The sequence below is a fragment of the Haliotis rubra genome, unplaced genomic scaffold (genome assembly GCF_003918875.1).
Source record: "Haliotis rubra isolate DU_JTF1 unplaced genomic scaffold, ASM391887v1 Scf319, whole genome shotgun sequence".
In the NCBI taxonomy this organism is placed as follows: Eukaryota; Metazoa; Mollusca; class Gastropoda; order Lepetellida; family Haliotidae; genus Haliotis; species Haliotis rubra.
The window spans coordinates 64,705-91,600 of NW_025766990.1; the positions used below are offsets into that span (position 1 = coordinate 64,705).

The 26,896-nt window shown below is 41.2% G+C and overlaps 1 protein-coding gene across 1 annotated transcript in view; it reads left to right on the plus strand.

Annotated features, from left to right (window-relative positions):
- The window catches only part of LOC124283641 (adhesion G protein-coupled receptor E3-like), a 31,869-nt gene extending 6,248 nt beyond the window's left edge, over positions 1-25,621 (plus strand). Inside the window, exons 9-27 of the mRNA XM_046719634.1 lie at positions 3,691-3,765; positions 4,264-4,372; positions 5,185-5,292; positions 7,754-7,820; positions 10,588-10,708; positions 11,398-11,444; positions 12,459-12,570; positions 13,026-13,129; positions 15,615-15,717; positions 15,943-16,093; positions 17,472-17,541; positions 17,844-17,910; positions 18,571-18,656; positions 20,589-20,715; positions 21,652-21,693; positions 22,478-22,540; positions 23,698-23,740; positions 24,463-24,584; positions 24,781-25,621. Of these exons, the coding sequence (XP_046575590.1) occupies positions 3,691-3,765; positions 4,264-4,372; positions 5,185-5,292; positions 7,754-7,820; positions 10,588-10,708; positions 11,398-11,444; positions 12,459-12,570; positions 13,026-13,129; positions 15,615-15,717; positions 15,943-16,093; positions 17,472-17,541; positions 17,844-17,910; positions 18,571-18,656; positions 20,589-20,715; positions 21,652-21,693; positions 22,478-22,540; positions 23,698-23,740; positions 24,463-24,584; positions 24,781-24,903 (1,740 nt within the window). The 3' untranslated portion in view covers positions 24,904-25,621. The remainder of the gene's footprint in view (positions 1-3,690; positions 3,766-4,263; positions 4,373-5,184; positions 5,293-7,753; positions 7,821-10,587; positions 10,709-11,397; positions 11,445-12,458; positions 12,571-13,025; positions 13,130-15,614; positions 15,718-15,942; positions 16,094-17,471; positions 17,542-17,843; positions 17,911-18,570; positions 18,657-20,588; positions 20,716-21,651; positions 21,694-22,477; positions 22,541-23,697; positions 23,741-24,462; positions 24,585-24,780) is intronic.
- Positions 25,622-26,896: the final 1,275 nt, after the last annotated feature.

The window sequence follows — 26,896 nt, forward strand, 5'->3', positions numbered from 1 at the left end:
ACATCTTACAAATCTGGCTATCTCCCCCGTCCACTGCACCCCGGACAGCTAACTAAAAGTAGTAGTTTTAAATTTCTTCCTATATTTCATATTTATAGAACTATATAATACAACACAACATATAAATCTTCAGATTCACTCAGTACACATTTTTCAGAAAGTTCATAATTATCACTTCATTTCACTTAACAGGACAGATTGTTGGAAATGGCTCTTAAAACGTGCAAAATGTCCATAGAATTCTAGTTATATTGTCCGGGTGGCAGTTAGCCTGATACCATGTTTCTGTACACATGTGTCGCTCTGCACACCTGTATCTATACACGAAGGTATCTATATCCTCACATACACCCTTGCTTGTCTACAAAATGACTTTGTTACACAGGATGCAGGTACATTGCCAGGAAATTCTCTGGAGTATCTGGAGTAAAAAGGACGCATAAGGCAAAATAGCGGTGAAAATGAAATGAGTGGGTCACTGAAAATGGTGATTATCAGCGTCAGGATACCTTGTTAATATACTGATGTTGGTTACTTAAGTTGTAAGATATTGGGTACCTGCTTGTAAAATGTTGGGTACTTTGATTGGGTACCTGCTTGTAAAATGTTGGGTACTTTGGTTGTAAGATATTGGGTACCTGCTTGTAAAATGTTGGGTACTTTGGTTGTAAGATATTGGGTACCTGCTTGTAAAATGTTGGGTACTTTGGTTGTAAGATTTTGGGTACCTGCTTGTAAAATGTTGCGTACTTTGGTTGTAAGATATTGGGTACCTGCTTGTAAAATGTTGGGTACTTTGGTTGTAAGATATTGGGCACCTGCTTCTAAAATGTTGGGTACTTTGATTGGGTACCTGCTTGTAAAATGTTGCTTACTTTGGTTGTAAGATATTGAGTACCTGCTTGTAAAATGTTGATTACTTAAGTTGTAAGATATTGGGTACCTGCTTGTAAAATGTTGGTTACTTAAGTTGTAAGATATTGGGTACCTGCTTGTAAAATGTTGGATACTTTGGTTGTAAGATTTTGGGTACCTAGATTAGACAAATGTGCTAGTGAGGTGTTGATTACTTTGATAGTAAACCACAGGGTACCATGGTAGTAACTTGTGTGGTACCTTGGTAGTAAGGTGTAGGGTACCTTGGTAGTAAGGTGTAGGGTACCTTTGTAGTAAAGTGTGTGGCACCTTAATATCAATGCGTAGCTGATCTTGGTAGTAGGGTGTAGGGTTCCCTGGTAGTAAAGTGTGTGGCACCTTTATATCAAGGTGTAGATGGCTTTGGTAGTAAGGTGAAGGGTGCCCTGGTAGTAATTTGTGTGGTACCTTGGTATTAAGGTGTAGGGGACCTTGGTAGTAAGGTGTAGGGGGCCTTGGTAGTTAGGTGTAGAGGGCCGTGGTAGTGAGGTGTAGGGGACCTTGGTATTAAGGTGTAGGGGACCTTGGTAGTAAGGTGAAGGGGACCTTGGTAGTAAGGTGTAGGGGACCTTGGTAGTAAGGTGAAGGGGACCTTGGTAGTAAGGTGTAGGGGACCTTGGTAGAAAGGTGTAGGGGACCTTGGTAGTAAGGTGTAGGGGACCTTGGTAGTAAGGTGTAGGGACCTTAGTAGGACCTTGGTAGTAAGGTGAAGGGGACCTTGGTAGTAAGGTGTAGGGGACCTTGTATAGTAAGGTGTAGGGGACCTTGGTAGTAAGGTGTAGGGGACCTTGGTAGTAAGGTGTAGGGGACCTTGGTAGTAAGGTGTAGGGGACCTTGGTAGTAAGGTGTAGGGGACCTTGGTAGTAAGGTGTAGGGGACCTTGGTAGTAAGGTGTAGGGGACCTTGGTAGTAAGGTGTAGGGGACCTTGGTAGTAAGGTGTAGGGGACCTTGGTAGTAAAAGGTGTAGGGGACCTTGGTAGTAAGGTGTAGGGGACCTTGGTAGTAAGGTGTAAGAAAGGTGAAGGGACCTTGGTATTAAGGTGTAGAAGGGAGGTGAAGGTGAAGTGGGTGTAGGGGACCTTGGTAGTTAAGGTGTAGAGGGGACCTTGGTATTAAGGTGTAGGGGGCCTTGGTATTAAGGTGTTGGTAGTAAGGTGTACCTTGGTAGTAAGGTGAAGGGGGACCTTGGTATTAAGGTGAAGGGGACCTTGGTATTAAGGTGTAGGGGACCTTGGTAGTAAGGTGAAGGGACCTTTGTATTAAGGTGAAGGGACCTTGGTATTAAGGTGTATTGGTAGAAAGGTGTAGGGGACCTTGGTAGTAAGGTGTAGGGGACCTTGGTAGAAAGGTGTAGGGGACCTTGGTAGTAAGGTGTAGGGGGACCTTGGTAGAAAAAGGTGTAGGGGGACCTTGGTAGTAAGGTGAAGGGGACCTTGGTAGTAAGGTGTAGGGGATCTTGGTAGTAAGGTGTAGGGGTGTAGACCTTGGTAAGGGTAGGGGACCTTGGTAGTTAAGGTGAAAGGTGGGGGACCTTGGTATTAAGGTGAAGGGGACCTTGGTATTAAGGTGTAAGGGACCTTGGTAGTAAGGTGTGGGGACCTTGGTGGGCCTTGGTATTAAAAGGTGAATGTAGGGACCTTGGTATTAAGGTGTATTAAGGTGAAGGGACCTTAGTAAAGGTGTAGAAGGGACCTTGGTAGAAAGGTGAAGGGGACCTTGTAGTAAGGTGTAGGGACCTAGGTGGGTGTAGGGACCTTGGTATTAAGGTGAATGGAGACCTTGGTAGTAAGGGGGACCTTGGTAGTTAAGGTGTAGGGGACCTTGGTAGAAACGTGTAGGGTACCTTGGTAGTGATGTGTTTGGTTCCTTGGCAGTAAAGTATCCTTGTTCTCTGTATCTACATGTTGTTCCACCCATGGACTTCCGTGTGTTAACACTTCCTCGTGTGTTCAACTATCTACATATTTCATCTAAGCAAGCTCGCCAAACATCTAGTAGGACAGAAACGTTTAACAATGTTCAGTCTGACACACACGTCGGAAGTGGGCACTGACGTTAGTATGTGCACATATTGATAGAAATGATTCCATCTTGTTACAGGAATGTGTTTACCAAATAAAGGTCTCCAGCGGACACACTTAGTGTCTATCTGTTTCTGATAAACCTGAAGAGATGTTGTAATGTCTTTGGACACTGTTACAATATTGTCACTTGCCAATGCTTTCTCACAGAATGAAAAAATACGCATACGAAAATATATTCCGTCATTCCGTTTGGTTTCTGCTCCCACAAACTTCATAATCATTTGATAAACTCGTTTTGGAGTCTTTTCACTTGCATCACAAGTTTGCCTTTAGTTAAACCCACCGTCAAGGTGTATGGTGCTGACAAACCAGGAATAAAAACTGGGATTCGAACCCAGAAGGTATATGTTTATAGCCGATTATACGACACCATTGTCCTAGCTTAAGACCGAGTTAACAGTAAAACAAATTTTATCAAAGTAACAAAATACAAGTAAACTTGAAACGTAAACAAGTAAACCTAACCACAATGACTACTTTAAATACTTTGAATACCTATATGCATCGTTACGTTGGATGAATTCATTGAGCATTTCCTGTGCTGAAAAAATCCACAATTGATCGGGAAAAAACAAAACTGCTCGGAACATCAGTGCTTCTCGATTTAACAGTTAACAAACTGTATTGACGCTCCAGGTCTGTTAAAGAAGCATAATGTATATAACTTGTGTCAATAATTTCTACTTTCAGTCCTTTGTTAATGTGGTTGACAACATCCTGTCTGTTGACACCAGTAAAGAGGACTGGCAGCAAGTTCAGAAAAGCGTGAGTATATCTTTTTTCATAGTGATAAATAAACAGGTGCTAATGATATAAGTATCGTCAACGATATAGTAATGGTAATGCTTACGAAAAGGGGATATCGTTTATTATAAGGAAGGGCCTCGTACAAACAACTCTTATTGGGAGTATCTCGTATGCACATTGAACACAGTGTCGCGTGAAAGTTGTGTAATGTAATAGCCACGTGAACGAGTGAAACTAGTGAATGCAGTTTCGCTATGGATCCCACCCATGCTGGCAGAGGTGACCTGTAGGAATAAAATGAGGGCTCTAGTAACATGAAGAACTTTTGTCGCTGTTGTATTATATCGACATCAAACATTCATTTGAATTCAGAAGCAGACCTCCGATGCAATATTGGTATATACATGTTATCCACGCGTATACTTTCCTTTGTTTTTGGACATATTCTCAAACTTAGAAACAAATTATATATAGGCCTAATATTAATGGAGCATACAAAATCCTTTTTCCTTGAAGAATGCAACAAAGGCGTCGTCTTTGATGAGAGCAGTGACGTCCTTTGGGTTGGCTGCTGCAGCATCACAGACGGTGAACGAACCTCTGACTATAAACAGTTCAACCATGGGTAGGTACTTTCTTGATGAATTCGATTTGCAACCATCAATACAACGACATTGAAATCCGAAGGCTGGGAATAACCGCAATGACTTTATATGAATGTTAAAGTTGTGTGTTGGTTGTGGGACATTAAGAATACATCGTCGTACAATTATTCTCAGATTAGCATGCATATTTTAAACTGTGGGTTCGAACAGTTGTCTGGATTTCCCAGTGAGCCAGTTGTAAGATAAATATTTCGTTTTTTAATGATTTATGTGATGTTCTGGTGAATGGATGAACTGAATTTCATTTGAACACAATGCTTTTTTGCTATACAAATGCATTTGAACATCAATATGAGGTCCTTTTCATATATGACTTGAATTCCCGGCTTTGTCGAAATTATTTCTGTGTCCCGTTGAAATACTTGAATGTTTACCAGTATATAACCTCTGATAAGTTGAATCGATTGTGTCGGAACTGTTGTTGTCTCGAATGTATGTTGTCCCAAATGTCAAATGCAAGTTCTAGTTTCCCTGATAAGTAATCACAATATCTACACTAGTATTGAGGCACCTAATCGCCAGCACAGAATGTCAACCGTCTGACTCACCCAGCCACCGCGGCTTCCACAGGGGCTTTTGTGTCCTGGGGATTAGGTGCCTGACTCTGAGGGTGTCGGTTCGAATTCCGGAAGGGACCATCAAAAGTACTAGATTCTGTAATTTCTGAGTAAGTGTAATCCCAAATATAACATGTATTACATTTGACCACTTTCTAAATGTCATTGTGTATTCTTTGTAAATGTTCTCCAATTATTTTGTTATTTCTTTTAAGTGATGGAAGTTGCGAAGGTTAAGAAACAAGACATCACATTTCCTACAGAAAACCTGGAGGGGGAGAAGAGTTCTTTAAGACTTTCTCAGGAAAACTATGATGCCGAAGGTAAGTAAATATTTTATGAATTGACCAAATTTCGAGGACATCTTCCAGGGAAGCTTCAGAGCTTGAGTGATATAAAGAGGCTACTGCAAGAATGTCTCTCAGATACCATTTTATCTTAGGCTGTCCGCACTTTGTGTTTTTTTCCTTCGTGAAATTTCATCCCTTCGTGAATTAATTAATAGGAATCCTATATCAATTTTCCCCGGCTGCTCGGGAAATGTCTGCCAACAGAACAATAATAGCCTTATCCTTGTTCGCACTAAGAAAACACCCAGGTTTGTTTGATCCTTCTTCATCGACATTTATCAAATAAGTTGTTTCTGAAGCAAACGTTTTGATCTACATCATACATAATTTAATGGCTACTACCAGTGATATTCAAAGACACAGATCGTGAAAACAGTTTTCTTACTTTTTCAATTGTACTTTTTCCGCTCGCCCGCGAGTTGTATGAAAACGTATCAGAGCTAAAGCAACACCAAGTCTTGACATTAAAGAATAACTTAACTCCATTATGAGCCTGTACCACAGAGGTAGTACAGAGGAGAATGCCATCGTTTTCATGTATTTTCCATATTGTACAATATATCCGCTATAATTCGTAAACAATCCTTGGGATGTATGAATACATTGTTTAACCTTACAAAAACAATGTTCAAATCCAAAACTGCAAATTGTCCAATGGCGGTGTCTGATGCTAAAAACTTATTGTTTACAATATTATTTCAGACAGCAGCGTTCGAGCGAGCACCATAATGAGGCTCGTGACATAGAATATATCTATTTGTACATGTTTCTAAAAATCTAAACATTTAAACGCGGAGCTAATTCTGAAGAAAGTTCGAACTGGACATTTTAAATAACCGATGCCTATTTCAGGGCACTAGATAATTACAATGTGACTTTGTGTGCATTTTGTTTCCCTGTTATATGTACAGGATTTGCTCATATCTACAGCATGCAGACATTATGCAGGATCTTACATCTCGCCAAACGGAAACATATTTACCAGGACGAGGAACATATGCATTTGACTGATATGGCTACATGACCAAAAGAGAAACAAGTGATAAAAAACACAGATGTGTCGAAGTTGATGTGATGTCGTGAATACTTCGAGTAAACCAATGTTGGACACAAGTTAATAGACAGTGAGTTTTGTCTGTGACAACGACATAACTATATCACAGTTAGAAATTCTGTCAACGCTAAATAATGACATTGCTTTTAAGTATGGAACTGAGAAAGTGACTCGGTAAGAAAAACGTGTGGTGAAATAGACAAATGAAATTAAATAAACAGTTAAATCGGTAATCTACTGTAATAACATATAAAAAGCTCGCGCCTGTGAAATATCAACAAAACAGTAGAAAAATAGCTCACACCAAAGCCTTCACCGAATATTCACCGGACAACCCGCTTCCAAGCTCCGCGAACCTATTTCACTGCGCGGGGCGGTGGGGTAGCCTAGTGGTTAAAGCGCTGGCTCGTCACGCCGAAGACCCGGGTTCGAATCCCCACATGGGTACAATGTGTGAAGCCCATTTCTGGTGTCCCCTGCCGTGATGTTGCTGGAATATTGCTAAAAGCGGCGTAAAACCAAACTCAGTCAGGCAGTATTTCACTGCGCATGTGCTATGAGCGCAGCCCAGCTGTTGAAACCACTTCAAATCCCCCAAGCGCTCGGGGAAAGTTTGTGAATCGTTTGAACTGCGATTTCGCGCGGGTTTTTTCATCGAGTTATTTTTCAACTTTATAAGTTGAATTTGCATGTTTGATGATGTGTTTCGTTAAGTCCATACGGAAAGGTATCAGAATCTGCAAAGTTGTGTTTTACGTTGCATGTGACCTTTAAGCTTTTACTTCGACACAACCGTAGACATTACTTAATAGTCAATATGCATGGATTAAGCTTTCACTTCGAGTTAACCAATGTTCAACAGAACCGTAGACATTACTTAATAGTCAATATGCATGGATTAAGCTTCACTTCAAATAAACCAATGTTCGACACAACCGTAGACATTACTTAATAGTCAATATGCATGGGTTAAGCTTTTACTTCGAGTAAACCAATGTTCGACACAACCGTAGACATTACTTTATAGTCAGTAGGCATGGATTAAGCTTTTACTTCAAGACAACAGTAATTTCGTCACATTTATCTCTCTGTGACTAGTCAACAAAATATCTGTCGATCAAAATCACTTCAAAATTATGTTTACATTATATACATGTTCATTAAAATAATACAGATGCAAATAAATCCATGTGACTTTTTAAAAAAACAACCCAATCTTTCGACTCATAGAAATAAATTTACAGAATGCACCTCGTTCAAATAACGTACCCTCGTCCTAACGTTTCATCACATGTTTCATATGAAATTTAATATGGATTTTGGCCTATAAAAGTTTTATCCTATTACCTTCAATAGAGGGTGTTAATTGTTCATTTTCAGAAAACGTCGCATACGTTGCAGCCTATTACGGAACAATGGACCGGTTTCTACAGAGAAATAACTCCGGGTAACTTAGATCTCAAATTACAAGTGTGCATGTACTCAAACACTACATAATGTTTCCATTTCATGACAGAGGATAGACAAGATACAACAGTTAAGTTAGACCAGCACACACACACACACACTCTCTCTCTCTCTCTCTCTCTCTCTCTCTCTCTCTCTCTCTCTCTCTCTCTCTCTCTCTCTCTCTCTCTCTCTCTCTCTCTCTCTCTCTCTCTCTCTCTCTCTCTCTCTCATGTGTATGTCATGCTGATGAATTGTGAGATGATAGAGGCCTAGGGCTGGATATCCAGTGTGAAACTATACTCTTCACAGACCGCTGATGTAATGTGAGATGATAGAGGCCTAGGCTGGATATCCAGGGTGAAACTATGATCTTCACAGACCGCTGATGTAATGTCATGACAGAGGCCTAGGCTGGATATCCAGGGTGAAACTATGATCTTCACAGACCGCTGATGTAATGTGAGATGATAGAGGCCTAGGCTGGATATCCAGGGTGAAACTATGATCTTCACAGACCGCTGATGTAATGTGAGATGATAGAGGCCTAGGCTGGATATCCAGGGTGAAACTATGATCTTCACAGACCGCTGATGTAATGTGAGATGATAGAGGCCTAGGCTGGATATCCAGGGTGAAACTATGATCTTCACAGACCGCTGATGTAATGTGAGATGATAGAGGCCACCATAGGCTGGATATCCAGGGTGAAACTATGATCTTCACAGACCGCTGATGTAATGTGAGATGATAGAGGCCTAGGTTGGATATCCAGGGTGAAACTATGATCTTCACAGATCGCTGATGTAATGTGAGATGATAGAGGCCTAGGCTGGATATCCAGGGTGAAACTATGATCTTCACAGACCGCTGATGTAATGTGAGATGATAGAGGCCTAGGCTGGATATCCAGGGTGAAACTATGATCTTCACATACCGTTGATGTAATATCAGATGGTAAAGACATTGGCTTGCCCACTTACATAGTCCAAATAGGTATGATTCCGGCCATTTCGTGCATGTGTGTGTGCTGGTTGCCACCAGTCGGGCAGAATATCTCATCTTTTCTCCAAACCCTGGTAGTCATCTATAATCTCATGCCCAGGATAAAGTCGGAATCGTTAAACTGTGCTTTTGACAAATATTACTTTTGCATGTGAAAAATATTTCGGTATTCGCGTTTGTTTCAAAGTTGTAAAATCTGGCTTTTGGCCTATAAAAAATATCCCGTTACCTTCATATGAGCTTTTTGGGTTCATTTTCAGAAAATGTCACTTACGTTGCAGCCTATTACAACACTATGGCAGAGTTTCTACAGAGAAGTAACTCCGGGTAACCTAGATCTCATATTAAATGTGTGCATGTACATTCTACATTCTGTTTCCATTTTCATGACCGATGATAGACAAGATACACCACTTAAGTCTGACCAGTACTTGACATAGCTCTATCTTCACATAGAAATCTACACGCAAAAGACAATGAAGTGCTACACAGTTAACAGTTTTACTATGAAGGATGAGATGATTCACAGTTAACAGTTTTACTATGAAAGATGAGATGATAGAGGCCAAGGCTGGATATTCAGGGTGAAACTATGATCTTCGCAGACCGCTGATGTAATGTGAGATGATAGAGGCCTAGGCTTAATATCCAGGGTGAAACTATGATCTTCACAGACCGCTGATGTAATGTGAGATGATAGAGGCCTTGGCTGGATATCCAGGGTGAAACTATGATCTTCACAGACCGCTGATGTAATGTGAGATGATAGAGGCCTAGGCTGGATATCCACGGTGAAACTATGATCTTCACAGACTCGCTGATGTAATGTGAGATGATAGAGGCCTAGGCTAGAGGCCTAGGATATCCAGGGTGAAACTATGATCTTCACAGACCGCTGATGTAATGTGAGATGATAGAGGCCTAGGCTGGATATCCAGGGTGAAACTATGATCTTCACAGACCGCTGATGTAATGTGAGATGATAGAGGCCTAGGCTGGATATCCAGGGTGAAACTATGATCTTCACAGACCGCTGATGTAATGTGAGATGATAGAGGCCTAGGCTGGATATCCAGGGTGAAACTATGATCTTCACAGACCGCTGATGTAATGTGAGATGATAGAGGCCTAGGCTGGATATCCAGGGTGAAACTATGATCTTCACAGACCGCTGATGTAATGTGAGATGATAGAGGCCTAGGCTGGATATCCAGGGTGAAACTATGATCTTCACAGACCGCTGATGTAATGTGAGATGATAGAGGCCTAGGCTGGATATCCAGGGTGAAACTATGATCTTCACAGACCGCTGATGTAATGTGAGATGATAGAGGCCTAATGTATCCAGAATGATAGAGTGAGATGATAGAGGCCTATACAAACTATGATCTTCACAGACCGCTGATGTAATGTGAGATGATAGAGGCCTAGGCTGGATATCCAGGGTGAAACTATGATCTTCACAGACCGCTGATGTAATGTGAGATGATAGAGGCCTAGGCTGGATATCCAGGGTGAAACTATGATCTTCACAGACCGCTGATGTAATGTGAGATGATAGAGGCCTAGGCTGGATATCCAGGGTGAAACTATGATATTTACAGACCTGTGGCCTAGAAGTATTCTGATGTACATGGAATGTTGATAGAGGCCTAGATAGTAATACTTCTTGGAGTATTAATTATTGTGAAAAAATGTGTAGCAATACATTACACTACCATGTAAAAGTCATCTCACCAAAACATGTTTTTTGTTCACATTAGAGATGACAAGTCAACACAGAAAGAAACACGATCTCAGATTCTATCACTTGCTGTCCACGCTGGCGGTAAACGACTTGCAGAGCTTAACATGGATGTAACGCTTAATTTCTACCATGGACAGGTGAGTGATATATTTTACATTGTGTACATGGATGGCCTGCTTCATTCTGACTTTGGCTAGTCTCTGCTAGGCATACTATCAGTGTTCTGTGCCACCACGTCTTCGCCGTGACGAGCGAACTCTTTAACAGCTTAACCCCATCGTGTAATATCTATTATTGAATTGATATCGGTCGTGTCTTAATGAGGACGGGGGGGTGGGGGTGGTTAGAGCGTTCGATCGTCACACCGAAAATCCGGGTTCGATTGCCCACATTGGTATAATGTGTGAAGGCCATTTCTGGTGTCCCCCGCCCTGATATTGCTGGAATATTGCTAAAACGGAGTAAAAGCATATCCGCTCACTCTTTAATGGTTGAGCTTATCGTTCCTCCAGAGTTTGACTCCCAGCATGGTTAGACTGGATGAGATCATTTCGGCGGTGCCTCGCCATCATATTCTTTGATACTGTTAAAATCGTCATGAACCCAGTCTTCAAGTGTTTTATTCCAAGGAAAAATATAACGTTTACTCATAACGTCAAAATCGATGTTCCATTATGGTACAAGGCGGTTCCTTACGTTGTCTAATATCGAAACATCTTTTAGCTGGAACAACTGGTTTGTTGCCAAGGTTGATTAAAATTCAGTGTATTTGTATTTGGTTGACCAATGTATTGGGTGTGTATTTTTTCTTTAATACTATTTTCAGGTCGACAATGCAGAACTAGAATGCGGATATTGGAACTTTAATAAAGGGTAAAAAATTCATTTGTTCTTTAAAAGTCGCCAGTCTCCTCCTCATAGTTTCAAATACACTGAAGATGAAAAGAAACAGTACTGTTCCTTCACCTTTCAGTTCGTATAGTCAAATGTTGGATTTACAGTGCCAGATATTAAATTAAAGATGTTTATCCAGGCAAGTCACCCCTCAAAAACTACGGCAACAGATATAATTCCAAAAATATAATTTACACAAGCTGGATAAGATGACAAGCTTAAGCCAATCTGCAAGCCTGGCCACCCGATCCCTCTTGCAACAAGGGTGGGTCGCTGAAGGCCAGTTCTAACTCGTATCTTCACGGATATCATTTAAAATCAACTGAAATGGGGATTCGTCTCCCCGGGGAGGGGAATGCGGGTGTTTCCCGGCTGGTACTTATTGTTACCGAGCCTGACACTCTGCGTTACTGGGATAGAACGAGGACTGGTCTACTCGGAGTCATTTTAAAGTGTTTGAGCATCCATGTTTAGCTGCCACATGGTATCTGAATGGTCCAGCATTAAGGAACCGGGGATAGTTCTGACTAAGGTGAAAACACAAACACACACACGCGTATGGCAAGCTATTTTCTCATTTATTTCGAAATCACTGATATTTAGAAAGCTGTTTTAGAGATACCTCGTATTAAATTGAAGATATTTTGAATTGAATTAAAGAATCTTCAACGAATTTTGTAGAATATATAGTGCGTTTGTATGAAAGTATAAAAATGCGTTGGTGCATAATTATATAAAATATATTTCAGGATTATCCTAAAGACATTTCAGATATCCTGAAATACAATACAGATATATCTAAAGCTATTGAAGATATAAGTAATTCTTTAATAGATGTGTAAACACCTTGCCATACGCGACCGTTCTAGAAGTGCAATAAACCTTATCGCCATGTTTAAACCTTCTGATAATCGGGAGAGCCATGAACCAAGCAACAACAAAAATAGATCCCCCAATGCCCACATGTGATTGGAGTGATGTTTTGTGTTTCAGTTCCTGGAGGACGGATGGGTGCAAGAGAAGTCACATAAACAGTTCCTTCTCAAGATGTGATTGTGATCACTTGACCAACTTCGCTATTCTGATGAGTCCAACACGAGTCGTGGTAAAACGATCACTCTTACATATAACTCACTGTTAATATTTGATATTATTTTACGCCGCAGTCTAAGGTATTACATTTTTGGCAGATAATCGGTTTACCGGCGCCTCTCAATACGTACTTCTGGAAAAGACTTAATAATTAGAATAATTATTTATGACACCCGAAATTATGTCCTCAATCAAACGTGAAACGCTATGCGACATGTAAGGGTTCGAATCCCAGCAAAGTATTCAGAGATGACAAAACCCATGTAATATTCACTATCATGTGATTTGTCCCCACTTTGTAAACATTGTGTAACGTCACAGTAGTTTTATGAAACTATAATAGAACGAAAGTGACTTCAGTTATCAAATGAGTTGAACAAAATACAGCTAGAAACATCAAATAGGGGTCAACACTACTAGAAGACCAACCATAAAGACACTATAAATATAATTATTTGACATTCCCAGTCTGACGAAAACCTGCGACTCCTGAAGATCATCTCCATAGTGGGCTGTTCCTTGTCTATCCTGGGCTGCTTGGTGACAGTACTGACACACGCGTGTTTGTGGAGGTAGGGGCGCTGTGTTCCAGTATATTATAGGGAGTAACAGAAAGTATATGTGTGCTTTATACAACTAAAAATTCAGAAACTGTTGTAAGGTATAATTATGCGTATTCAACCGTCACATATAACAGGTTGTAAAAAGGTAATTTTGGTGGGGTCATATTTTGTAAAAATATACTGGTCCAGTGACGACTGTAGATCGAAATGAATTTTGCCGCGAAATTATATTGTTTTAATTTTAAAGCATCAATAGTTGGGTATTACCCGAAAATATTTTTAAACCAATTATGTTAAGAAGATGAAGACCATGCAGAAATATTCTTTGCGGGAGTACAGGTATTTCTTTGACATAACCAGCCAACTTATGACAGAGATGGCAGCTACTCCCTTAACACAACCCTACGTCAACATACTGTTACTACAAGACACCACGTTCTGGCAGACCTTGATCTACCACTGACAGAGATGACAGCTACTTCCTTAACACGACCCTACGTCAACATACTGTCACTGCAAGACACAACGTTCTGGCAGACCATGATCTACCACTGACAGAGATGACAGCTACTTCCTTAACACGACCCTACGTCAACATACTGTTACTGCAAGACACCACACAGACCTTTCCACTGACAGACAGACCATGACCACTGTTACAGAGATCTACAGACCATGATCACTGACAGAGATGACAGCTACTTCCTTAACACGACCCTACGTCAACATACTGTTACTGCAAGACACAACGTTCTGGCAGACCATGATCTACCACTGACAGAGATGACAGCTACTTCCTTAACACGACCCTACGTCAACATACTGTTGCTGCAAGACACAACATTCTAGCAGACCATGATCTACCACTGACAGAGATGACAGCTACTTCCTTAACACGACCCTACGTCAAGAAACTGTTACTGCAAGACACAACGTTCTGGCAGACCAGACACTGACATGATCTACCACTGACAGAGATGACAGCTACTTCCTTAACACGACCCTACGTCAACATACTGTTACTGCAAGACACAACGTTCTGGCAGACCTTGATCTACCACTGACAGAGATGACAGCTACTTCCTTAACACGACCCTACGTCAACATACTGTTACTGCAAGACACAACGTTCTGGCAGACCTTGATCTACCACTGACAGAGATGACAGCTACTTCCTTAACACGACCCTACGTCAACATACTGTTACTACAGGACACCACGTTATGGCAGACCTTGATCTACCACTGACAGAGATGACAGCTACTTCCTTAACACGACCCTACGTCAACATACTGTTACTGCAAGACACCACGTTCTGGCAGACCTTGATCTACCACTGACAGAGATGACAGCTACTTCCTTAACACGACCCTACGTCAACATACTGTTACTGCAAGACACCACGTTCTGGCAGACCTTGATCTACCACTGACAGAGATGACAGCTACTTCCTTAACACGACCCTACGTCAACATACTGTTACTGCAAGACACAACGTTCTGGCAGACCTTGATCTACCACTGACAGAGATGACAGCTACTTCCTTAACACGACCCTACGTCAACATACTGTTACTGCAAGACACAACGTTCTGGCAGACCTTGATCTACCACTGACAGAGATGACAGCTACTTCCTTAACACGACCCTACGTCAACATGATGTTACTGCAAGACACAACGTTCTGGCAGACCTTGATCTACCACTGACAGAGATGACAGCTACTTCCTTAACACGACCCTACGTCAACCCTACGGGAACATGACAGAGACTGACAGCTACAGGAACAACACTACTGTTTACAAGACAGACCATGATCTACCACCACTGACAGAGATGACAGCTACTTCCTTAACACGACCCTACGTCAACATACTGTTACTACAAGACACAACGTTCTGGCAGACCTTGATCTACCACTGACAGAGATGACAGCTACTTCCTTAACACGACCCTACGTCAACATACTGTTACTACAAGACACAACGTTCTGGCAGACCTTGATCTACCACTGACAGAGATGACAGCTACTTCCTTAACACGACCCTACATCAACATACTGTTACTACAAGACACAACGTTCTGGCAGACCTTGATCTACCACTGACAGAGATGACAGCTACTTCCTTAACACGACCCTTCATCAACATACTGTTACTACAAGACACCACGTTCTGGCAGACCTTGACACCACTGACACAACATTCTGGCAGACACTTTCTGACAGACCATGATCTACCACTGACAGAGATGACAGCAACTTCCTTAACACGACCCTACGTCAACATACTGTTACTGCAAGACCATAGTCCTGTCAGTGATGAAGACTACAGTTCCTCTGTTTCTAGTATACCTTGAAGTGCCTAATAAATTCAAATATGTTACCATTAGAGTAAGTTAGTCTTATGCACGTATGTCTCATCGCGAAGATAAATACCGGCATATAGAGGTACATAAGTTCATTACCTCATCCTCTCAATCACTTCATTATACAGGAGTGTTCGCTCTACTAAGTCCGTCATCCTGGTGAACCTTTGTATGGCGTTGACCTTGGCCTACAGCGTCTTCCTGGCTGGCGTGGAGAGAACGGAAAACAAGGTAACGTTGTAACACAAATAGCGGTCATACCGGTATTGATGTTATGTAGTCTTTGTCATGGAAAGAGACACAGGTTATATTGGCACTCACGTGTACCTGACTAAACCCGAACTAAAATATATTATCCTTATTATAATCATTATTTTAAATTTGTGAAATTTTCAGTAGGTTTTCACAAGTGTTATCATGAAATATTGTCTTGTCTTTCTTCCCCTCTGCTTCCAGGCCGTGTGTACTGCAGTGGCGGCCATTTTGCACTACTTGTTCCTGGCCATCTTCTGTCTGATGTTTGCCCAGGGGATCGACATGGCCAGACAGGTAGTAACTGTGTCAAGGAGGAGTTCAAGACTGGAGGTTGTCCTCGCTCTATCCTGGGGTAATAAAACCTTGATTACCAAGTGTATTATTACATCTTTGTTGTATCATGATAAAACACGCGAACCCACTCGCTACAAAGGATTCATTTAATATGGGAGTGACGTCATGAGTTGAATCCGATTTGAGTTACCTCCCAAGGACAGTCTTCCAATCAACTTACTCTCATGTGCAGAGAATTTGTATGGGAAGGAATTCCACAGTTTGGTGGGTGTACGTCAGGTTTTTATGAGGATTTTGTAATGAGTGTCTTTCGCGTTTAATTAAGTCGGGAAGACTTATAAAACAAAGTATAGTCACCTGGTTCTTTCACAAAAACATGAATCACAAAAACTGTGAAAAACAACAACAGTGTTTGACATTTCTGAATGTTCTTTTCTTTATTAATAAAACTTATTTCAGTGTTTCGTGTTAATATTTCTTTCGCTGCCAAATATCATGACATTGTTTGTATTATCGAAACATTATTTTCCGTTAAAAAACTATACGTTATGCATTACCGTAAAGGTCTTCAAACAGACTGAGAGTGCCATGATAGAACATTAGTGGATCTGGGGTAGTTGTCCTGATGGCTTGGAGACGACATTTGCTGTTTAACAGAAAATGGGTGTAATCGTGTCTTCAAAGCAGACAACATCACTGAAAAACGAATCTCGAGCAGTTCATCCGTAATAGCTTTGAGGAATAAAACCCCTATTTAGACATTGTGACAATAGTTTCTTTGAGTGATAGACTCAACTTCACGGCACACAAATAGAAACGTGTGACTTTACTAGATGGTTCATCAGCCCCAGCGTAAAGTCAAACCGGATTATTGACAGCCACCGCCATGTAGCTGGATTATTGCGGTGTTAAATAACAAGCAAACAACAACCCGATGGTAATCAATGGATTGTTTGTTGTTCAAAGCCACACTCAACAATATCACAGTTATATGTCGTCAGTCTGTAAATAATCGAATCTGGGTCAGACAATCCACAGATTAACAACATGAACATGGTTCTACGCAATTAGGATACGATGACATGTGTCAACCACGTCTGCAAGCCTGACCACCCGATCCCGGCAGTCGACTCTTACATGCCTGGTTCGCTCAAGACCATTTCTAATCCGAATCTTCACTGGTACCATCCGGTTTGACTTTATTCTGGGGCCGATGAACCATCCAGTTAAGTGACCTTGAAAGTGTTCTCTTATGAGAAGCATGGGTTGCTGAAGACCATTTCTAACCCGGATATTCACGGGTCAAGACAGGTCAGCATCATCTCAGCCTTTCCATCCACGTAGTACTGACTTCCCCGACATGGCTTAAACGAGCTTCAATCAGTGTACAAAACAAGTCTTTTAATCACTAATTGTTTTGTCTGTCGTCCCAACAGGTGTGCCGGCAGTTATAGTCGGTATTACCCTGGGGGCCACCAAGCTGGAGGGATACGGAAATGACCAGTTGTAAGTAGGACTAGCACACATAAACATATTTCACTCTTTCAAACGTACGTCTGAACTGATACATGGCACTGTGAAATGAGTGAAACGTCATGTTGTTAGTAAGAATACTTCAAGAAGATTTTTTCTTTAAAACTGTGTGACAGAAGAAATTGATTTGTATGTAACAATATTGCACTCTCAGTGCAAATGTAAAGCATTCTTTCAATGTTATTTGCATCTACAATTTAATTTGAAAATGATTATGGTATAAAGCTGTTGTGACACATGTTGTAAGTGTTCAATATGTGGTTGTGTTGTTTCAGCTGCTGGTTGACGGTGGAGGATGGGGTTCTGTACGCCCTTGTTGGACCAGCCCTCTTCGTCATACTTGTAATGTCATCAAAATGCGAAATATATCAAACACAAATGAAACTGTGCAAATGTTGTTCCTTGTCATGATGTTTTTGACAAACAGAATAACTCGCATTACTGAATTACTTAAACCCGATATTGTTCTAGAATTCAAATCTGATTTTCAACATGGCCTTTACAGTAGCCATATTGAATTCATGCACACACACACATATTTTTTAAAAAGGAAAGGAATATTGAACTTGTGTGGTTAATAGTGAGTTCAACATATTTGTTCAGGGATTTTTCCGTTTAATTTTCCGATATTTTTTATTTTGACCTGTGTAAAAGAATTGTCGCGATAATTGGTACATGACGTGTATTTGATCTTTACGACCTGACAATGCTCCAAAATTATCTCAATTATCTATTTTGTTCTGAGATTGAATACTTATGTTTCTTTTTTGAATGTGAAATGTACACCTGTGAATATGAAACCTAATATGGTTGTACAAGAATACAAGTTACTGTTTTCCAGAAGTAATAGTAAATGGTACATGTAGTCTCCAGAGGCAGAGAGGCTGTCTTGGTAACTGTAGTAGTTCACAGTGCTGTGGTAGGTAATATGTCGTGGAGATGAGGCTATTTCGACCACTAATTTCTGTCCACTAACTGTCCGAACATTGTCCCTTCACACAGGCTAACACCGTGATCATCGTCGTCATCATGCGGGTGCTGTTTTCCACCAAAATGATGATCAGAAAAGGAAATAGAGAGAAATTCATGTAAGTGTATTTGCTGCATGATGTCACCAATACAGCCATTCTAATGTCTTTTACCATCAAAGGCATGTCCCGATGTTATCAATGTTAGGTACACTCCGGCGAGTTAGAGTTACCAAATCCCCTTCCGGATTGTTTGGACGGGTATTACATGACGTCATATGGCTCACATTCATGTCACAGCAAGTTGAGACGATTATATATAGAAGCACAGTAAACTAGTTATAACGAACTCAAAGGGACCACAAAGTATATTTCGTGTTATGCTTTTCGATTGTAATATACAGGATGTGGTCAGTTCGTTATATCCGTCAGTTCGTTACAAACATGTTCGTTATAAAATTTATAGATATTCCGCGAAATGATGACAACTTATTGATCACATAATTGCCCTCATGAACTCTTCCAACAAGACAAAGCTAGACTGTATAATATCGAGATAAGGGGTAGATTTTCCCAAAGTATGAGGCACAGGGTAACCAAACAGCACTTGAAGTTTGCAGATCATTCAACACGTTCACTTTCACTTTGACACCATTGTACGAATTATGTTTTAATGGGAACAGATTATTATTTATAAAAGAACACCTAGTCTGATCCTTCAACAATCTCCTCTTTCTAGTGTCCCCTGCTGTGCATTCTTTTCCACAGAGGTTACTCCTGTCATATCTTCCTACGTAACCTCTTTTTCTAATACGGCCCTTTCATGGTGTTAGCGTTCAAGACTCGTGATTGGAGGCAATCAGATTTAGTTGTGCAATCAGCGACGTTGTTTCTAAAGTGATCATTCGCAAGGCCTCGGTAATTTCCGTATACTTCGAGAAAACTAAACCTCTTCCCCTGCGCGATGCGCAAACGTTTCTTCTAGACAGAACTCAGTCATGTTATGGCGGATCAGTGGCGTCTCCATCGCCCTTGTTGACAACGGACAAGCTAGCCATTAAACGTCTTGTGTGTAACATCAACACAAGTCCCCGACAGATGGGGATATTTGTGGCCTCACATTTGCTTGTGTTGGACAAGTTGAATCTAAGTCGATGTAACACGTGTTCTGATTGGATAGAAAGAAGGGAGATAATTCGTGTTGCGATCATTTGCCGCTAGGGATTTTACGAGAACCAGGAAATATGGCCGTATTAGAACAGAGGTTCGTAGGAAGATATGACAAGTAACCTCTGTGGGAAGAGAATGCCTGCTGTGATATTACTGGAATATTGCTAAAAGCGGTGTAAAACCACACTCACTCATCCACTCACTCAGCACTTTACTATTGCTACTTTATAAGGAGAGGATTATGACGACGTCTTTTTTGTTGGCCAGCAGTACTGTTAAAGTTTTCAGGAACATTGTCTACTAGTGCAGCAGTGGCTCATCGAAACATGCCATTCCACTCTGCCACTTATACATGGACACATCTCGTGAAGTCTCGTTCTTTTTAGGGCTGGGACGGGTATTCGAATCCGGGTCGGGTACAGCTGGAATCGAGTCCTATTTCTTGGAATCGAGTACCCGGAAAGGGAAAGGCAGATAATAACTTGTCTTTTTCATAATTGACGTAACACACATTTACATCATTGGTATTGTCCGATTAATGAAGGTTATTCTTAACGACTGTAATTTATCTGCACAGTGAGTGAAAGTTTCAGTAACAGCGGATACGAAAGGTTCTGTGTTTTAACGATGAATGTAAATAATGGTGTTACTCTCTATATTGGTTAAACAGACGTAAATTAAATAGCCTAAGATCTGTTTTAATGTCTTATTGCCATCTTTTCGAGTTTTCTATAATAATCTCTGTCAACTCGTGATTCAGAAAGTTGACAGAAGCGCTGTATTCCTTACGTTTCCGGGTACTCGATTCCGATTCGGGTAAGCACATGCGGGTACTCGATTCCATTTTTCCCACCCGTCCCAGCCCTATTTTGTTTCTTTCAGGGTCAGTTTTCGGAGCCTCTGTGTTCTGATGCCTGTTCTCGGAGTCACGTGGGTGTTTGGTATTCTGGCATTCAACGAAGACACAGTCGTCTTTCAATACCTCTTTGCCATCTTCAATTCGTTGCAGGTAACGACTCTTAAGTCAATAGGTATGAAAATGGAAACATGCGAAAAATATAATTCATTCATGGCATGCATATTCAGAAAAGAAACTCCTGTTGAACTACTGTAAACGACAGGCCGCGGCGTTTGACATTTGAATGTATCATATTAAAAGTCAAGTTCAATGATTACATGATACGTGAGAAATGTGAGTGTCCATGTCACTGGTTGATATGATAAACTTTGGCCAGGGTCACAAGTATTACAAAAAGTATTAGGCAAAATGTGCAAAAAGTATGTCAAGGTCACTGGTTAGATACGCAAGTTGTAACTTTGGCCAGGGTCACAAGTATTCCAGAATATTCGTTTCAGTTTATAAGAAAGAGCACAAGTGCAATCGTAAATCATAAACTACGAACACCAAGTTTCTATTTCGATAGGCAGGGTTTTGGAAACCGGAAACGGTTTTCACAACACCGGAAGTACTTGAACTAAACATGAACTAGATCGAAACATACTCTCTTTTCCCAGGTGAAGGTTATACAAACTTTGTGTTTGATCCATTGCATTATTTTATTTATTTGTGTTTAACGATACATGATTTGTTTGAGTGGCATTCTAGAAGTTGGTGGTGTGGAGATGACAAGACCTTATGGATGTTCAACTTCTGTATTTTAACAATGGCGACGTTTCGGTATAGATTCTTATACCGTTTTCAAGCATATGGGGGAATGAAGGGGTACACCAGTTTATATACTAGATAAGATAAAGAGATAACAATAACAAGGGTGGAAAACAAAGCATCAAAGAAAGTTATATGATGAGCTACAATAGCATGATGATAACATAAAATGTTAAATAAACAATGCTCTATTTATCAAGCATATTAGTTTTTTCTATGTATAATCTGAATCAATGTAAAATGTGTCTACACAATTAAATCAAACTTCTGATGTTCCAGGGTTTCCTGATTTTCGTGATGCACTGCATTTTTAACACTAAGGTGGGTCACTTCAACATGAAATATGGGCTATGGGGTAGCCTATTGGTTAAAATGTTCACTCGTCGCACTGAAGATTCCCCTCACTTATTCAATGTGTGAGGCTCATTCCTGGTGTACCTCGTTACCCTGGCATCCTTTTCCATGATGGCAGCACTTCCGGTTTGGGGAAGACCGTGACTGGATGCGTAGCCATCTTGGAAAAAGACGCTAGGGTAAAGAGGTACACCTCCAGCAGTGTTCAGCAGCCTCTAGGACCTGCATCACCGTGGGTTTCCTCCTTCCGTACCCTGATGTAACGAAAACACTTTTTAAGGCCACTTTTCACCCTGCTCACGAACTCAAAACATGGTAAATGCATCAGCCTCGGGACCACACGCTCTCCCACCGTTACAGCCCCGGGTGATCGGGTGGTGATATGTTTCACTTTTGTATTGGATGGTGCAGATGGCTGCCAGTCGTCGTGAACATAGTTTACATTATATGTTATTGTTCACAATGGCAGCAGCAACCAAGATCCACTCAACCTTGTGCAGCGTTGACCCAAAGGCCACCTAAATCTACTTGCAGAGTTATGGCCCTTATGTTACTGGGATCTGTGGTATAGAATCCTGAATTCATCCAAATCATATTCCTAGGATATTTATAGCAACAGCTCTGTGTTGAAGACTCTATCTCAGTCTTCAATCACTCTCACTAATTCTTGGCAAATGTTTTTCTCCTGACGTAATAAAATTATGATTTGTAATGAATTTCCACATATGAAATTGTAAGCTTTATCTTTCAGATTCGTGATGGATTGAGAACGGTATTGCGGCGCTACTTATCCCAGATATATGAGTCCTTTGAGGTAGGCAGACTGGTTTGACAGTACTCTCAGTAATGTGTAGTACAGTATTTTAATGGTAAAGGTTTTAATTAGTTTATTCGCAATTGGCACAGTATGTCGCTCTTCACTGCTACATATCAATTTCAAGCTTTGTTGTAAAAAGCGCCCGCTTGTCACTCCGAAGAACCGGGTTCGATTCCTCTTGGGTACAATGTGTGAATCCGATATTTGATGTCCCCGCCACGTTATTGCTGGAATATTGCAAGAAGCAGCGTAATACCTTACCCATTCACTCACTCCAAAGCCATGCCATGTCAGAGATATCTTTGATTATAACCTTTCTTTGTCAGCTAAACATTTTTCTTAGTGAAAGTGGGGCGGTGGGGTAGCCTAATGGTTAAAGCGTTGGCTCGTCACGCCGAAGACCCGGGTTCGAATCCCCACATGGGTACAATGTGTGAAGCCCATTTCTGGTGTCCCCCGCCGTGATGTTGCTGGAATATTGCTAAAAGCGGCGTAAAACCAAACTCAGTCAGTCAGTCTTCGTGAAAGTGATCATGCCCGTGAGGAAAGACAATCTAGATCTGCCTCGAGTGGAGTGGAGTGGAGGGAGTGGAGGGGAGGGGAGTGTTTCATACCCTGGACGTGTCATACCAAAGGGCCGTTATAAGATGGTAAATACTTGTTGTTGCCCTGCCTGCCTCTAGGCATTAAAGTGTAAAATAAGGACCGGTGGGCCTGAGTCCAGTATTTTGTGTCCGAGTGGCAGATTCATGTTAAACCACGGCATGCCCAGTTGGCTAGCACAAAGAAACGGGAATCAGTTAAGAAAGAGTGAGGGAGTGAGTTAAGTTTTACGCCGCAATCAGCAATATTCCAGCTATATGGCGGTCTGTAAATAATCGATTCTGGACCGGACAATCAAGTGATCAACAGCATGAGCATCGATCTGCCTAATTGGGAACCGATGACATGTGTCAAACAAGTCAGCGAGCTTGACTATCCCGTTAGTCGCCTCTTACGACAAGCATAGTCGCCTTTTGTGGCAAGCATGGGTTGTTGAAGACCTATTCTACCCCAGATCTTCACAGGTTAGTCAAGAAAGACTTGGTAAAAGCAGCCACACAGGCGCTAATAATTCGGGAGAATGTTTAAACCCCTTTCACCTTACCTTTCAGAGCAAGGACAGGAGTAAACCAACAAGGTCCGATAAAACGTCAGGTGAGATTAAAGTTACACACCTTACCGTTAAAAATGGAGTGCATCACGAAAAACAGGAAACCCTGGAACAGCAGATGTTCGATTTAATTGTGCAGTTTACATTTTACATATATTTGATAAAAAGAGCATTGTTCATTTACATGTAAGACTTAATGCAGGCAAATATATGGAATTCAATTCACTCCACCTACACACCCAGGCCCCCCCACCCCCCACCCACTCGCAACCGCGAGAGATGGGGGGGGGGGGAGAGACACACAAAAAACTCAACTCAAACACACACGGAGACAAAAACACACACACAAAAACACACAGACAAAAAACAACAACCCAAATACGCACAAGCGACAACCATACCTAACTGTGATCAATTCCCGGTCTACCATGGGATCCTCAATAGTAAAGAGCATGAGTTTGGTGTAACCCCTCTCTGCCACCTCGGCTTTGTGTCTGAGCCTTGCTCTGTGATGCCCGACAGTCCTCAGGGATACAATCGGTCGAGCGAACATTTAACATGGCAGCTGTAAGCTAATGACAAACCCCGACACCAATTCATTGTGGGTATGGGATTCAAACCTCTGATCAAAGGCATTGATCATGCCTAAGGGAGGCCACTCAGATCGTAGTGTGGTTGAGAGAATTTTTCGACCTATCAATTTATAATGGAGACACCAATAGGTCGGTTTCTAGGATGTCCATCGATACTGGCTATTCTGTTGCAGACTTTACGAACAGCCGTGGAAACCTTACTGAAGGCACATCAACGATGGGTGTGCAACTGACATCACAGAGCAGTACTACCAGTCCGGCCAGCCCAGGATTCGGGATGAGCGACCCCAGCCAGGTACTAACTGATAGTATGGCAGGTAGAAAAGTAAACCCCAACATGACAAATGCCCAAATGTAAAAGGCTGGAAGCTGTCAATCCAAAGATTTAGAAAATCTAGTTTCGTGCTGAAATTATGTTAGATTAAAGATTTTTACGTCACCTCATTTTTGGTAGAGCAATATAAATCAATCACACCTACGTTTCTTTCCAGGAATGTCCTCGGATTTCTGCTGATAATAGGAAGGAACCTATTACATATACACAAGAATTAATGAACAGAATTCAGCCGGGACAAACTTTGATCCGTGGCACTCACTACGCTTCTAAGCTTTAAACAAATTCCTTTATGATATATTTGATAAGAATAAGAACCATAACTCTACAGCAATCACAGGTCTGTGTTTCAATGTAGGAGTCATACGATCTTAGCTCTACAGCTGTCACTTGTCTGTGTTTCAATGTAGGAGTCATACGATCTTAGCTCTACAGCTGTCACTTGTCTGTGTTTCAATGTAGGAGTCATACGATCTTAGCTCTACAGCTGTCACTTGTCTGTGTTCCAATGTAGGAGTCATACGATCTTAGCTCTACAGCTGTCACTTGTCTATGTTCCAATATAGGAGTCATACGATCTTAGCTCTACAGCTGTCACTTGTCTGTGTTCCAATATAGGAGTCATACGATCTTAGCTCTACAGCTGTCACTTGTCTGTGTTCCAATATAGGAGTCATACGATCTTAGCTCTACAGCTGTCACTTGTCTATGTTCCAATATAGAAGTCATACGATCTTAGCTCTACAGCTGTCACTTGTCTATGTTCCAATAAAGGAGTCATACGATCTTAGCTCTACATCTGTCACTTGTCTATGTTTCAATGTAGGAGTCATACGATCTTAGCTCTACAGCTGTCACTTGTCTATGTTCCAATATAGGAGTCATACGATCTTAGCTCTACAGCTGTCACTTGTCTATGTTCCAATATAGAAGTCATACGATCTTAGCTCTACAGCTGTCACTTGTCTATGTTCCAATAAAGGAGTCATACGATCTTAGCTCTACATCTGTCACTTGTCTATGTTTCAATGTAGGAGTCATACGATCTTAGCTCTACAGCTGTCACTTGTCTATGTTTCAATGTAGGAGTCATACGATCTTAGCTCTACAGCTGTCACTTGTCTGTGTTTCAATGTAGGAGTCATACGATCTTAGCTCTACAGCTGTCACTTGTCTGTGTCCCAATATAGGAGTCATACGATCTTAGCTCTACAGCTGTCACTTGTCTATGTTCCAATATAGGAGTCATACGATCTTAGCTCTACAGCTGTCACTTGTCTATGTTTCAATGTAGGAGTCATACGATCTTAGCTCTACATCTGTCACTTGTCTATGTTTCAATGTAGGAGTCATACGATCTTAGCTCTACAGCTGTCACTTGTCTATGTTTCAATGTAGGAGTCATACGATCTTAGCTCTACAGCTGTCACTTGTCTGTGTTCCAATATAGGAGTCATACGATCTTAGCTCTACAGCTGTCACTTGTCTATGTTCCAATATAGGAGTCATACGATCTTAGCTCTACAGCTGTCACTTGTCTATGTTCCAATATAGGAGTCATACGATCTTAGCTCTACAGCTGTCACTTGTCTATGTTCCAATATAGGAGTCATACTATCTTAGCTCTACAGCTGTCACTTGTCTATGTTCTCTATAGGAGTCATACGATCTTAGCTCTACATCAGTCCTTGTCTATGTTCCAATATAGGAGTCATACGATCTTAGCTCTACAGCTGTCACTTGTCTATGTTCCAATAAAGGAGTCATACGATCTTAGCTCTACAGCTGTCTATAGGTCATACGATCTTAGCTCTACAGCTGACTTAGGTCTAGGTTCCGATATAGGAGTCATACGATCTTAACTCTACAGATATCACAGATCTGTGTTTCAATGTAGGAGTCATACGATCTTAGCTCTACATCTGTCACTTGTCTATGTTCCAATATAGAAGTCATACGATCTTAGCTCTACAGCTGTCACTTGTCTATGTTCCAATAAAGGAGTCATACGATCTTAGCTCTACAGCTGTCACTTGTCTATGTTCCAATATAGGAGTCATACGATCTTAGCTCTACAGCTGACTTAGGTCTAGGTTCCGATATAGGAGTTATACGATCTTAACTCTACAGATATCACAGATCTGTGTTTCAATGTAGGAGTCATACAATCTTAGCTCTACAGATATCACAGATATGTGTTTCAATGTAGGAGTCATACAATCTTAGCTCTACAGATATCACAGATTTGTGTTTCAATGTAGGAGTCATATAAT